This window comes from Austrofundulus limnaeus, unplaced genomic scaffold (assembly GCF_001266775.1).
Source record: "Austrofundulus limnaeus strain Quisiro unplaced genomic scaffold, Austrofundulus_limnaeus-1.0 Scaffold483, whole genome shotgun sequence".
NCBI lineage: Eukaryota > Metazoa > Chordata > Actinopteri > Cyprinodontiformes > Rivulidae > Austrofundulus > Austrofundulus limnaeus.
Window position 1 is genome coordinate 167,279 of NW_013952885.1, and position 15,302 is coordinate 182,580.

Genomic DNA, 15,302 nt, shown 5'->3' on the forward strand with positions numbered 1-15,302 from the left:
ATTTAACATTACTTGGTACGCAGCATCAACAGATAATTGTAGCAATAGCTTTAAGACAGTTTAAAATAAAAAAGGCCGTGTGTGAACCTCAGAACAGTCATTAGCTTTTTAACGTGACAAAATCTTGAGCCAAACAACAAAGGCTTTGAGTTGACTCCAGGAAAGAGGAAATGAAAGGAACAGCATATTAGCATATCTCAACCAGACAAAGCAGATGACAAGAAACAATAGTATAGTAGAAATTGTCACGCTAATATACTAATAATATAAAGTAATATAATTTAAATGAATGGGGGGAAAACAGGATAGTGAAACAGAACAGGGAGTAATTTTCACTGACATTAGGTGAGATTTAACTAGATTGTAACGTTTTAAATAATTAGATATAAAGGCAAAATCTATGGTTTAAGAAACATGAGAAAATATTGTGGCGACTCGGGCAAAAATGAGAGCAGCGAGACACTACCTGGAGAAAATAATAAACAAAAGACATATTTAGACGTAGGATACAAAACATCAACCGCAGTCGAACCGTAATTTATGCTATACATTTTGTAAAATTCCTTTTACGAAACACAAATATTATTCATTATGTTACAAGCAGTAAAGTACGACGGAGTATTTGGGCCACACAAGATTTTTAAATTATTATTACGAGGTTAAAGTCGTAATATTACAACAATAAAGTCATGATTTTACGAGAATAAAGACATAATATTACGAGAATAAAGTCATAATTACGAGACTAAAGTCGTTATATTATTAAAGTCATAATTTTATGAGATTAAAGTTGTAATATTACGAGAAAAGTCATAATCATGACGTGTCTATTTCCCGTTCCTCATTTCCTTTCCTCCTTGTTTTCCTCACACCTGCTGTACAGCCATGTGTCTGTGTTTATAAAGTAGTCCATGATGACTCGGGTACTGTTAGAATAATATGCTTTCATCCAAATTAGCTACGTGACGAATAAATCCATCAGTGCATCCATTAATTACATTACGGCTTCAGTTTATAGTYGTTTGCACAATTTCCAAGTCCTGCTACTGATAATTTGATGCTAATGTGCTAAAAGAWTAACTATTTATTTATAGCAATACTAAACAACAACTTGACAAGTTGCTCAACAATCCTCATTTTAATGCAGTAACTGCATGCTTTTTCGTGTAAAGGCTACAATATTATGACTTTAGTGTTATGATTTTAAACTCGTAATATTATGACTTTTAATCTCGTAATATTACAACTTTATTCTCATAATATTATGACTTTATTTTTATACAACTTTAATGTTGTAATATTATGACTTTATTCTCGTAATTTAAAAAAAAATCTTGTTGTGTGGCCCTAATACTCCGTTGTAGTAAAGAGAAGTAAAAATGAAAAGGGTATTCAATAAAAAGATGAATACATAGATGCAATGATACAGATGTAGTTTTTGTTGCATTACAATCATCTAAGTATGAAAGGCATAGTTGTAAGTTTTAGGGTAGTGGCATTATGAAAATGTTTCAATCAGGACTAAAATGTTTGAACTACACCAAACACAAAGACATTCTGTGCATTTTAAGGTTCAAAGATATGTGACAGCGTTCAGTAACTGCAGAATAATTGTTTTTTCATATCTGCTTTGAGAAAATTCAATCTTATGAAATTGCAAAGTCTAACAGACTGCCCAGGACAATTTGTGTGTGGGCAATACCAAAACTGTATCTGAGAGCTTGTTACATTATTTTTTACTTTGCTTTTTATTACCAGGTTTTTGAGGCAAAGGGCAACAAACCGGAAATTGTCCTCACATTGTTGGAATGCGGATATTTATTGATAGCACAAGGACAAGAAAGCTTGGTAAGAAGACTATGGCTTTATTTCTCAGGATTTTCCATTTTGCTACACACAAACTGAAGAGTAAGATGCTTTCACTTAGTTTCAGCCATTAAAAAAAAGATAAGTTGTTGTTTGGGGGTTGTGCTAGCTTGGTGGTCAGTGCCATGATCTTGTAATCCTAAGGTCACACGTTCAAGGCGCAGGTCAGGAAGGACATCAGGCATAAAACAGTGGTCAGTTTTGTGCGAGTTCGCTCTCTGTGGTGACACCTGCAACAGTGAACGAAGGAAAAAAGTCATGGTTTAAATTCTTATTTTGAATTTGTCTCTTCAAATTTCTAAACATAAAGTAATTTATTAACATTATTTACTATAGGTTATTCAGATTACACCTTTMTTTCTTTCTTTCTTTTTTTTTTTACTTATTGGTTTTAATTCAGTTGTTAGAGCTGTTGCCTCTCAGAGAGGAGGTTGCAGGTTTGCATCCTGGCCCGGGACCTAGGGTTGGGCGATATTGGCAAAATGTTAATTACAATTAATTGCGGCATTTAGCCAGTAGTGTTTATTATGGTGCTTAATAGATGACGATTGCGCTTGCATGTTATGACAAAATAAGATACCCTGTGTGTTCTAGACTTATACTAACAATCCATAAAACTGACTTCTTCATTTTAACAGTCACGACCCACCCACGTTATATCCTCACAGTGCTTACTTTGCTGCTTTTAAAGGGATCCCTGATTAATTGTAACATTAGACTTTATTTGATAAACATTTATTTTAACTGTAAAATAAAGACAGTAAAAATACTGTAGGCTGTTTAGTTTTGTAAATTTTTAAAAATATATTTTAACACRGACGGAGGCATTTTATTTACACACAAAGCATTCTGGGTAAATGATGACGTGGATAGGTCCTCGGTGTGAGGCTGCTAGCGAGCCATATCCACCCTGAAGGTTAATCTTGGACAATATCTGATGATCGGCTCTTTTAAATGAAACCAGAGAGCGTTGACAGAGAGGAGAAGGTAGAAATGACTCAGCCTGTAACTGAAAATATGGATGGAGGACAACAGAGCTGCTTCATGGAAGAAGAACCTCAGTTTAGCCTGTTAGTCTTTGCGCTAGTGCCGATGCTATATTGCCTTATATGTATTAGCTCGGTGCTAGCGCGACAAACAAACAAGCTAACAAGCTAAACTGAGGTCCTCCATCCATATTTTCAGTTGCAGGTTGAGGTATTTTGTGTTCCCCTCTCTGTCATGTGGATGGAGGACCTCAGTGACGAGAGGAGAATGTGTAGCGCTGAGCTAATACATTTACAGTATATGGTGATAGTGTTGGGGATAACGCTAAAGCTAACAGACTAAGCTGGGGTTCTTCTTCCATGAAGCAGCTCTGTTGTCCTCCATCCAAATTTTCAGTTCCAGGCTGAGTCATTTCTACCTTCTCCTCTCTGTCAACGCTCTCTGGTTTCATTTAAAAGAGCCAATTGTCAGATATTGTCCAAGATTAACTTTCAGGGTGGATATAGCTCGCTAGCAGCCTCGCACCGAGGACCTAGTTGATGTCCTTATTTACCCAGAATGCTTTGAGTGTAAATAAAATGGCTCTGTCCGTGTTAAAATATATTTTTAAAAATTTACAAAACTAAACAGCCTACAGTATTTTTACAGTTTTTATTTTACAGTTAAAATAAATGTTTATTAAATAAAGTATAATGTTACAACTAATCATGGATTCCTTTAAGGGACAGATTGACTGAGAGCATCGTGGATTCTCAGCTGAGTAGATTTGTTTTCACCTTCCACAGGAGAGTTTGTTGTGGTCGACGTTGTGGTCTTGGTCCACATTTTCTGGTTTTCCTCGTACTCCGGTTGATGGTGGTGTTTCATGTGATTAAACAAGTTTGCAGGGTTAGCTATTCCACGCCGCCTTCCACCATTGAGCTCACGTGCTTACTTGATAAAGAGAATGTGTCACAGACAAAAATCACGCATCACTAATTGCAGTATTTGCAAAGTGCCAAACATTAATTGGTGACAGAAAAAACGTCTATTATTKTCTAAGACTATTAAWTGCACACAAAATGATTTTGCTTAACCATTACTGGCACCTGTTTGAGTGGAGTTTGCATGGTGGGTTTTTATCCGGCACTCTGGTTTCCCTCCACAGACATTAAACATTCATGTTGTAGGTTATAGGTTAATTGGTAACTCTAAATTGTCCCTAGATGTGAGTGAAAGTAGTAGCGTTGCCTTAACAATGGCTTTGTGTCCCCCACCTCTTGCACAGTGACTGCTGAACAGAAGCACCAGCAACTCAGAAAGGAAAAGGGGGTAAAAATGAAATGATGGTTTTAATTCTAACTAATAGAAATTGGTTATTGATGTGATGGTTTATACAAAGCTTTTTGTAAGGTGCATTAGTATAAATGAAGATGTCTCTTTATTTGCACAGCTACACATAAATCACTTGTTAAATTTTGTTGGAGCTGCTCTGCAGGCAACATTAACTCCTTATGACATTCATATACACTTGACATTTGAATTTTCGCCTGTTCCTGAAGCAGTTGCAGAGGCGTAGTGTTCATTTGCATCTTGTTCTGTAGCGCAAAGCAGTAGATCAAGACAGTGAGAGAAATCACAAGAACTCATTTAAGGTGAGGGAGTGCTGTACTCTGACTGGGGTAATTTGCATTATGTCTTGGTTTGTTATTGCTTTTCTTTCTCATACAAAGGGAACATTAAATCTGCAGATTGCAAAAACACCTCCGGTTCAAAATTACATTCTTGGTGGGGCATGTAGTGATTTATTGCACGGCTTTATGTCTTTCATGCTTTGTGTCATCATCATCATTTCTTTATTAGAACATAAAAATACCTGACATAAACATAAATGTTAGTGTGAAGTAATACCCAGTTCACATTGTACTTCTTAAATATAGGTTGAGACAACTCTTCACTTTCTTCGAGTTCTCAAGTATTGTAGTGGTAATCTGCTTTTCAGATCAAAGTTTCATGAAGGCAGGGATAAAATATTCTGTTGAACAGCTTGACATTTGTACTCAAGCCTGTTGGGATTTAAATGCGTCCTTTTGCATGGTCAGGGCAAATGTTCTGCAAAACTCCTTGGGTTCAAGTATTTTAGAGGGAAACGTGTCAAATTCATGGAGAGGAAAATAAAATTTAGAAACCACTGAAGCCCTTTTCTACATTTAGCATTGGCATTTTTTATAATGCAGTTTGAGTGGTTGTAACTCGCATGGCTTAGTTTAGTTTATTTCACATTACTTATGGCCAAAGTGGAACTCCCTGGTCTTCTTGATATGAGCGAAAAATGTGAAATTATTAGCAAGAGGTCAAGTTGTTATAAAATCATTGTTCATTATGGACATATGGTATTAGGTGGTTGTAGCAATTACTGTGACAACAGATTTTTCTGTGGATAAGAAGGTAAGAACTGCCTGGATCAGAGCACTTTTTCAGTGAGATTTGTAACTCAACAACTGTTCATCCCAGCAGCATGATTTTCTTTTACGTTTTTAGTGTTCTTTTTCTAACAATGCATTTATATTTATGATCATCATCACCAAGTGAACATGGAATAATTGCTGGTTTAGCAATCAAGCCATAAGTTGTTGCAGATATATTTTCGTACTCATCATTTGTTTATTCTTATTCTGTGTACATATATCCATAACTCCTTTTGTGCAAAAAAAAAAAAGTTTGGAATTGGACAGTTTGTTATCAAAGATGTCTTTTGTCAAGTTGAACTAACTTCTAGAACACAGTGCAAGTAATTAGAGAGCCAACTTGATACTAGTGTTGGGCATAATCGTGTTGTGTGCAATTAATCGTCAGAAAAATATAAATCGATTAATTTTTGGCTCTTGACGATTAATACGATTAATGGCACCAGTCAGTCCGCTCGGTGCTCCTCTCTGCTTCAAATATGATGAACATTAAAAAAAAGTTATGTAATTTATTTCAACACAATTTAAAATTTGATGTATAGCTTCAAGTCTGTAATTTTGTTACAATTTGGAACAGATTTCTACGAAGAGCAAATCTTTCCCCCTAAATTGGTCATGTGACGAGGACATAAGGGACTCCAGGTGGTTAATTGTCAAGTTTATCGTTATCGGCTAAATACACCAATTAATCGTGATTCATTTTTTTGCCAATATTGCCCAACCCTACTTGATACAAAACCTGCATTCAGTACAGTTTCTTAAGGATTTTAAAGCATCGCACCCATCACACATTTTCTGATGCTCTAAATACTGAAACTGCTCCTTACTATCAGTTAGTTTTAATAAATAATAAAAACCTGTCAAAGTAAGTTAAAATGTTAAAAGTTAACAAACCTAAATCCAACTGCAAATTCCCTCAGTACAATTGTCCAACTTTTTCTAAGTGATTATGATTTGATGTGGTATCTCAGGGCCAGTTTGTTTATCAGACTGATGCTGATAAAAAAGCATAAATGCCATCATTTGAGCCATTTATTCCAGATTTTTGCAATATGCCTGCTGCACAGGCTGTTATAATGATGATGCTAAATTTGATATATATTGTGTAGCCCTACTTGTATGCTAAAGTTTTGAAGTCATCATTTCTGGGCAGACTTAACAAAATCATACTTTAGGGTTTGCTTCTTCCTTGTTTACCTGGTTGTGTGGAAAATCTTACTGAAGACAGAGTCAAAGCTGTAATGTTACAGAGTAAACAGAGACCCCTGCAGACAGTTTGTAGTAATGATTTTTCCTTGCATGTTCACATAAGCCTCACTATTGTACCTATGGGTAATTTTTATGTAATAGTTGTTAAGCTTTTGGGCAAATGTTAAGATGTTTTAGATTTAATTTAGTTAGAAAATATATTTTAGATTTGAACAATCATTGTTTTAATGTTCATATTATTTTATGTACATAAACAATTTATCTGGAGATTTTTTTAGGATGATTTGTTTTCCCTATTTCAGGACACCATACCTTTGCTCCAAGGCCTTGAAGCTCCTACAGTGCAACACAAATCTGATAATCTGATCCTTCGATTTACAGTAAAGGTGAGCAGTGAGATGCATTTTATTTCTGTATTTGATATTTATTTTAATATGAAGACATGTAAAGTATGGTGAATTAACTATTCTTTAAAATTTATCAAAGTATACATGTAGATGATTTTCAGTATGAAGCAATAAACCTGTCAAGTGTTTGCTAAGTGTCATGTAAGTCATTGTAAACACAATCAGAGGTGCTGATTTTTACAAGAAAATCACACAAATTATGTTTTCTGTTAGTTCAGTTGATTGACAGAGACAGAATGTGTGTGTGCGTGTGTGTATTTCTGCAGGGGGAGACTCGCATGATAAGGATGCAGTTTGATGGAAGCAGCACAGCAGAAGCCATAAATCAGTGTTCAAGTGCTGTGGAAAAACTGATGGTGCATGTACCTGTCACCACTCAGGGTGTTGCCTCAGTACAGCCAAATCAGCCCCCCACTGAAGTCCCTGCACCAGGAACACAGGTTGTCCAGTTTTTCAGAAAGTACCTTCTTATATTAAAACTGGAACTGGTTTTCTATTCTATCCCATTCTAAATGTCCCTCTCAAAAAATCCCCTAGTTCAGGAATTGGCAAAGGTGACCTGTAAATGAAATATTAGATGATGAAATTCCATTTTTTATAGTATTGCAATATTTTTTCGATACAAAAAAGAGAAATGTACATGCTCTTCCTAACTTTTAACTTATTGAAATTAATTATGAACATCTGTTTAACCACAAAAGTACAGTTTTAAATTAATGTTGCTGAAACAGCAGGTTTCTCAGAGGATCCGCTGTAGTTAAATGTAGATCCACTGAGTCTTCAACACAGAGCATTTTCAGAAGACAAGTTGATAAAATAAATTTAAAAAATCTATATTGTTCGTGACAACCTAGAGCACTGTATTGAACGGTTTGATACAGGTATTGCTACACTCCTATTGGATAGCTTTGACCGCCATCTTGTATTGGATTGACTCCAAAAGTTGTTGAGCTGTAAATGTAAAGCCAGTAAAGTTTCATTGAGGTACACTAAGTGTTCTGTGAGATATTTTGCTAACAGACAAACAGGGTAGACCCCAGTTGTTAATGCCAAAGTTTTATATGCAAATCTTGTGTGATCAGTTAATACTAAGAGTATATATTGGGTATGAGTCTTAGCTACTACCACACCAAACCTTGCCTAAATGCCTGAAAAAATGAACTGGGTTTTAGCTTTTTTTCGACCCACTGATCAGCTTTATAAAAGTTTAATTAAAATGTGTTTAGTGATTCATAAGATATTTTGTTAACAGTACAGACAAACAAACACAGGCACTAACAAAAACATCATGTCTCAGTCTTCACCTTTGGAAGCAAAATTATATTTAAACAATATTTTGTCATCAGTGGGTTTCCAGCTGTTGTGGTCAGTCCGATTATCAATAACAATATGTCCTCACTAGATGGTGCTGTTTACAACACTGTTATTCTTACAGATGATATAACACAAGGAGCTTCTTTAGGTGGACTGAGACAGACCACTAAATACATCATCAGCCAAGTCTGGCTCTAGAGGTGGTGTAGAATACAAGATACACCAATCAAAAAGCATTTATTCACAAAAGAACAGAACGGTTGTGTACATCTAATAATTAATGTGGTATAGTCCTCATGTCACTCCGATAATCAGTATTCGTTATCAGAGTTAACATTTTAGAAAACATACACGTGTGTCACAAAATCTGAAACAACCGTTAACAAAGTGGCAAGTAAAAGTATGTTAAGTTCTTGAACAAACAGAATAAAATATTGCAATTCAGTTTAGCCTCATGACAGTAGTCACTGCTGATAATGTGTGAAAACAACCAAAACATATATAATTATTTACCATTTAGAATCTAAGGGTGAAATTCTGGGCTCTTCTCAGCATTAATCACAAACTGAGGAAGGAATGGACGCTGTCATGGGGCTGAATTTGACCTTTGAGGGACAAATGCATTGCAGAGGTTCACAGTGAGATGAAACTGGTCTGTGCAGATGAAAGGACTTTGAGGGGTGGAAAATTTTCAATTAGTAATGAAGCCATTGATTGGTCTCTCTCCTTTATGGTGTCATGGCATGTTTGTCAAATCTTTTTTTTCTTCTTTTTTGGTGTCATCTTGTGGCAGCCATCTTGTCAGGAAAAGACTGCTGGGACCGGAGAGAGAGAGGTTGTCCAGGGAACTTTGTCTATCAAGCGCCTTGCCCAGGTATTGATTGTTAGAACGAGATCAGTTAATCTGAAAGTGATGCAAAGCTACTGTACCACTGCTACTTTAGGGTTTGTGTTAATTGTATCTGAGAAGCATATCTATTAGTCCATGGGCTGTATGAAGGGCTTAAAAAATATGAATTCTAAGATAGGTCTATGAATCAATCTGTTCTGAATTTAATAAGATGCTTATTTTGCTATTCCACAGCACTTCTTGGGAGACACTCCTGTGGCTCTCCCTCAAATGTATAACCACAGCTCTTTGGCAGAAGGTGACTTGGAGCCGTTTCTGCGAGTTTGTCTGCTGGATCCCAGCTTCCCTGCATTTGTAGAGAAGGTAGAAGAGGAGCTCAAGAAACTACTTAAAGATTAAAACATCCAAAGGCAAAAAAGTCAAGTCAGTGCCAGCTTTGTTTCTGGGGTTCAGTTTGTGCAGGAAGTGCTGGTTGGTGGTTATTTTTTCCCTTCTTCTTTCTTCACCTGTGTTATTTACACTTTTATCTCACGTTTATTGCTATGGAATATGGCTTAAAGTAAATGCTTTCAGTTGTGTTTAATTTAGGCAAATTTGCAATACAGAGAAGTTAAAAAACAAAACAAGGAGTTCTGCATATTTTTTTACATTATTCTTTTTTTATTCAGAAAAAAATATTGGTCTCACTCATATGTTTGATCGTGGCTATATACTCTGGTCCCTCTGTTCCCATCCATAAAGCAGGTCCATTTCCACCGCAACACACATTTATACATTGTATTGAAAGAGGAGTCATGCAGCTACAGCAGTGAATTTTGCTATGCCAGCTTCCAAGTGATCCCACACCGTTAAAGCTTCACTGAGTAAAACAAACTGCCCTCCATATATCTATTTAAGAATACATATTGCATAGGATTATAGCCATGCTATACAGTTAAAGAGAGGAAAAAAAATCGAAAATAAAAATCAGTTAATGAAACCGGGGAATATAAAAAAAATAATTTTTTTTTACAGATTTCCTATCATTTGAACACTCATACTTCAACAGATACAAGACACCTAAGTTACTCTGGAAAGAAAATAGAAATAATACACATGTCCTTTTTGTTTAAGATAGTTAAACACACAGTAGTCATTTTCTGAAAGCACTCTAAATGAAATGAAAAAAAAATTGAAATACTGCCAGTCACTGAAGCCCTTGCTTCACAATAAAAGTTCTGGTAAAATTAGATTTTTTTTTGTTGCAAATTAAATCTAGTAGTTTAATGACAATAATATGCTGTACAAATTTCAATATTAAAAACGTATATATGATATCTATCTATCTATATATACTTATAGATAGATATATAGATAGATATATATGATGACTCAATTTAAAAAAAAACGTTTGAATGCAAAAAAAAAAAAAGCCACACGAGGGATAACAGAAAATGTCTATTCTGAGTATCCTATTGTGTAATAATCTTGCATGCATTGTACATGATATGTAATACAAAAGGGATCACCTCGTCTGAGGACATGTTAAAATGAATAAAAGAGACATCAACAACACATTAGAAATGTGTACACCGTTGTGGTGGTTTAGTCATTATTCATCGTCCTGGAATCGCCACCAAAGACTGAATAAGGCATGCTTAAGACAGCCATGACTGTTTGTTCTTATTGTTGCCAGTGTTATGCTGATAGTATTTCTCAAAGAATGAGACAAGATATGCATTTTCCAAAACTGCCAGGAGTTCAATCAACCTCTTGATACTTTCATGTTGTCAAAAAAATTCAGTTTAGCCATCTCATCTGTGGAGAGAAAAGTAAAAGCAGGCATGACTATGAATTATTCTCAAAGTGACTTCTATATTTAGCCCCTTCAGTCCCCAACAACAGTGTCTTACTTGAGTAAATTGCTTATTTTGTATTCCTCTGGCGAATGTTTTTGTCCTTGTGGTTGTTTGTTGAATTTGTCTTCCTAGGAGAGACAAATGATAYGATGTTTAAACAGATTATTTTGATGGCAAATTAGTATATTTTTTAAAGGATTATGCACACAATACAAGTGCGCTGCTTACATTTGGCCAACTGGTTCATCATCTTCAACATGGCAAGAAAGAAGACAGAAACAACACAGAGGTCAGCTGTCASAAAATGTAACAGGAAACCACTTGTTCTGCATGTTTCAGCACATTAACTGTAAATGACATGAACTTTTCACCTTTTTCCACCAGGCAATTAAAGCATATTCTTTTAAAAAATGTGCAGACATAATCTGCTAATAAAACAGAACTAAAACAAACTTAACCTCATAAGCCATCAAAGTCTCATCGGGTTCTTGTTTATTTTAGGGAGAGAATATGTGTAGGAGGGTCACAGATGGCTCACTTAAAGCCATCTTTTAATTACACTTGGAAAATTACAGCTTGAGAAACTTGGAAGGTGGTGATAAAATGACTGACCTGCCAATAAAAATATGTTTACAAAGCTGTCTCACTGCTATTACTTACAAATAAAAAATAGTTGTCATAATGTGAGAACATTGAAATGTTTAATACTATAGGAAGGTACAATGTATGGCATGATTGCAGTATAACAGTTAATAGTACAACTGGAAGAAATTGCTGAATTAGTAAAAAGGAATTTTAAAGAAAGCATTTTTAGTGTTTGCAAACAAGCGTAATGTTTCATCAGGTACAGTGAGTAACCAGCCACAGTGAGATATTTTCCATGCAGTTATTAGTCTGGGATAAGCAGCATTAGCAGCATTCCATGGCATTAAAGTGGAGCAGATTATGTCACTTATAACGTTAAACTAAAACAAGCAGTACGTCTATGTCCCCCGTCGCTGAGGGATTTGAATAGTGAATATTTATAACTTTAAAGATGAGTGCTTTCTGGACAGGAATCGAACAGGGAATGCAGCAAAACCATGTTTTTTTGGTGCAAGAAATTCAAGTGGGTAGGAGTTAGACTGTAGAAGAACAGAGGTAGTTTTTTTGGCTAGTTCTTTTTTTTTTTTTTACTTGTCCAGGGTGGCGCAGAGGGATGGATCCTGGCAAGCAGAGGAAGTAGTTCTATCTAACACCAGATGTACTGGTGGAGCCAGGAGGTGGTCAATGGTGGCCTTGCCCACCATAGATTATTTTCAGCCATTTCAATCATTTGCAGAAACTATAATTTAAGCAATATAAAAACTAGAAAGCATAGTCACCTCAAATGATCAAGATAGGTAGTTTACACGTGTAAACTGCCTTRCTTTTTGTGCTAAGTATATAAATATTTATGGTGGTCACCATCTTGAATTTTGAAATGGCAACTCAATTTTCAATAGTGACGTTTCTTATACCTAGATGCAGCCACACACAAAAATGGAAGTCAGCACATTTCTCTTTTTTAAGTTATCCAGCTCACACTGTTTACATATGGCAGCAGCCATCTTGGATTTTGATGTGGCAACCCAATTTTTGATRGTGATCTTTCTTACGCCTATGTAGCCACACACCAAAATAGAATTCAGCTCATTGCTTATTTTACAAGTTATCCAGCTCACAACACAGATGAATGGATGGATAGATGGATGGTACTGTATTTCCAAGTCCCCTCTTCACATTGCGACGGGGGACAAACAATGGGGTGGGTGGGGTTAGTGAAGAAGAGATACATCTGTCAGCATGTAACAGACCTTTCACAACTCATACTGTATATACAACTTACTTTACTGCTTTGCAAGCACAGTTACACAACTGATTTTTACTGTGTGAGATTGATATTAACATGGTTTGTAGCACCATATTTGTTTTTTAACCAATTGCAGGGTTGATTTTTTGTGGKKTTTTTTTTCTTTCAATTAAAAACAATATCTGTCACATTTATAATTTCACAGAACATTTGGTGGTATTTACTTAGTCATCACACAGCAAAATTGGTCATTTTAGCAGCTGGTTTTGAAACAGAATAAAAAATTCAGCTTCTGCATCAAAGCTTTTGGCTGTGGAGCTTAAATGTTCCAACACAGTAAAGCCATCAAGAGACCAGAAATTATAACACACACAGGCAGGGGCCAAAACCTCAGGGAATGGGGGGATGCTAAAACGAGATTTCAGAAAAGCTGTGCAATGAGAGCCGGGAGTCCTCAATCCTGATTTGAATGACATAAACATGGCAAATATAATCTACCTTAATCGCTTCATTTTTTGACGAGGGGATTGATGAAACCAAACGGAGCTTACACAAACTCTGCTGGTGCTTTATGTTTGTGTGTGAGCATGTTAGGATAACAGTATATTAAATTTTTTTTTCATTGATTTAACTCAATTAAAACAATAATAAGAATCACAAACACTGAGCATGACTCATGGAACTTGAATATAACCTAGATTAATTTTATCTTAGACTATTCCTCTAAAATTTCACATAAACTTTAGTCACCAATATTTTGTAAAAGTGGGATTTAGTCTGTAATTTTTAACAGGTTTATAAATCATAATTCAACATATGACATATTTTGCAGCATTTAATCCAACAAGTGACATTTATTTGAAGAATATATTAAAGAACTGAATGTGTCTATAACTACTTTAGAAGCCATTAAATTATTATAATTCTCTTTTTATTTTGGTTATTGCTTAGAATTTCATCTATGTTTACTATGTATTTAAAAAAAATTAAACTACAAATCTACACGAGCAGAGTTCAAACAGATTGTTTTTTGACTGGAGCTTTACATGTTTTGCAGGTTATAATATTGCTAAAAAATAAAATAGAACAAGTAAGGTTGTGTAAGTAATGTAACAAGTAAGTAATGTTCAAACAAAATGTTTTGTGTTGCCATTCTTTTGTTCTGTATTTTAGCTTACTTCTGCATTTCCTTCTGCATTTAGCTTAGCACAGTGTTTAAGCCACTTTAAATATTCAGTACTGATTTTTTTCTACCTGAAATGTTCTGATAATGTTTTGCTTTGACCTCCACATTAGAATACTAAAGTGCCCGTGGCATCAAATTTTAGTGATAAAGTTGAATGCATTTTTGAAAAGATAACATTAATGATAAATTACAAACAAAAATTCCCGCCACTAAGATGAACACATGAGCAGAAACAGGAAGCGATGTCAAAGGGGAATACCTGGATGTTAACAGAGCTTTGCTACAACAGCTAACAACACAGACAAGAGTCTAGATTATGGCTGTGTCCAAAACGGTGGGCCGGGTCCTCCGAAGGCCGAATTCGTCGGCCGCATACGTCACAGCGCCACGACGAAGGCCGTCCAAAACCGAAGACTTCTCCGATGCGGCCCAGTGTATCCCACAATGCATTGCGGCCTGACTAGAGATTTTTTATGCTAGTAATGGCGGACGAAGCGAGCGAAAAGAATACGTTTTAAATAAAAATATGGCGATTTAAAAATTAAAAATTTCTAGCGGTTGTAATTCTAATACTTTTATCATTTGTATAGACGTGTTTTTAAATATTATTTTTGTCATAAAAAACGGTGAAATAAACATGCACCTACGGCGGGTCAATTAGTTCTTCTAATGTTAACTTTAAGTTAATTTTATAGTTTTGTGATATTATTAATGCTAATATATTGATATTTTTCTAATTCTGATCTATTTTTGCTTCTGTTTAGCGTCGTCATGGTTGCTAGGTGACATGACGTACGCCGGAGGGGAGGCTAGACCGTCCAAATTCACAGTCTCTTTTTTTCCAGTCTTCCCGGTCCACCAAGGACCCGGCCCACCTCGATCGGGTAGTCTGGGTCCTCCGGAGGACCCGGCCTGTCGTTTTGGGCACAGCCTATTTTGAGTTAAATAGACCAGGAAGTTCCCCTTTTTCCCCCTTTGACATCACTTCCTGTTTCACTTTGATTCCCCCAAATTCAACAAAAAGTATGCCCAATTTGTCACAAATAGGGTAAAACTAAATGAATGATAACAAATTTCTTAAAAATTATGATATTTTCTTTAACTGTTTGTATTTGTAGGAAAAGATGTCACAAGCACTTTAAAGTAAATATTTTATAACAAGTAGAACAGAGACAAATGACATATCCAGTTAGTTTATTTGAGAACACCTAAAGATAGGCTAATCTTATGATAGTCATATTGTAAGCAGATACACTTTTTACAGGCTTTGATGTCTTTAACTGTCCTTCAAACTTAATTTTACGCCTCTATTTTTTTTATAAGGGTTTTGGTTTAACTTCTAGCATATGCCTAAATCCAGATCTAAT

At 35.5% G+C, this 15,302-nt stretch overlaps 2 protein-coding genes across 4 annotated transcripts in view; one reads left to right on the top strand and one right to left on the bottom strand.

Moving 5' to 3' along the window:
- Positions 1-1,758: 1,758 nt before the first annotated feature.
- Positions 1,759-10,033, top strand: rec114 (REC114 meiotic recombination protein; the record flags this gene model as incomplete). Its single annotated transcript, XM_014025542.1, is given in 5 exon segments — positions 1,759-1,848; positions 6,812-6,895; positions 7,183-7,356; positions 9,024-9,104; positions 9,315-10,033. Coding segments are annotated over 5 exon segments (594 nt in total), but the record flags the coding sequence as incomplete, so codon positions are not given.
- nptnb (neuroplastin b) overlaps positions 9,720-15,302 on the bottom strand; it is a 46,897-nt gene continuing 41,314 nt past the window's right edge. For 2 of the 3 annotated variants that reach the window (XM_014025538.1, XM_014025541.1), the window contains 3 exons: positions 11,147-11,168; positions 10,973-11,046; positions 9,720-10,877 (listed from right to left, as the gene is read on the bottom strand). In XM_014025538.1, coding sequence (XP_013880992.1) covers positions 10,986-11,046; positions 11,147-11,168 — 83 coding nt within the window. In that variant the 3' untranslated portion in view covers positions 9,720-10,877; positions 10,973-10,985. The remainder of the gene's footprint in view (positions 10,878-10,972; positions 11,047-11,146; positions 11,169-15,302) is intronic. The other variant, XM_014025539.1, reaches the window with a different exon arrangement.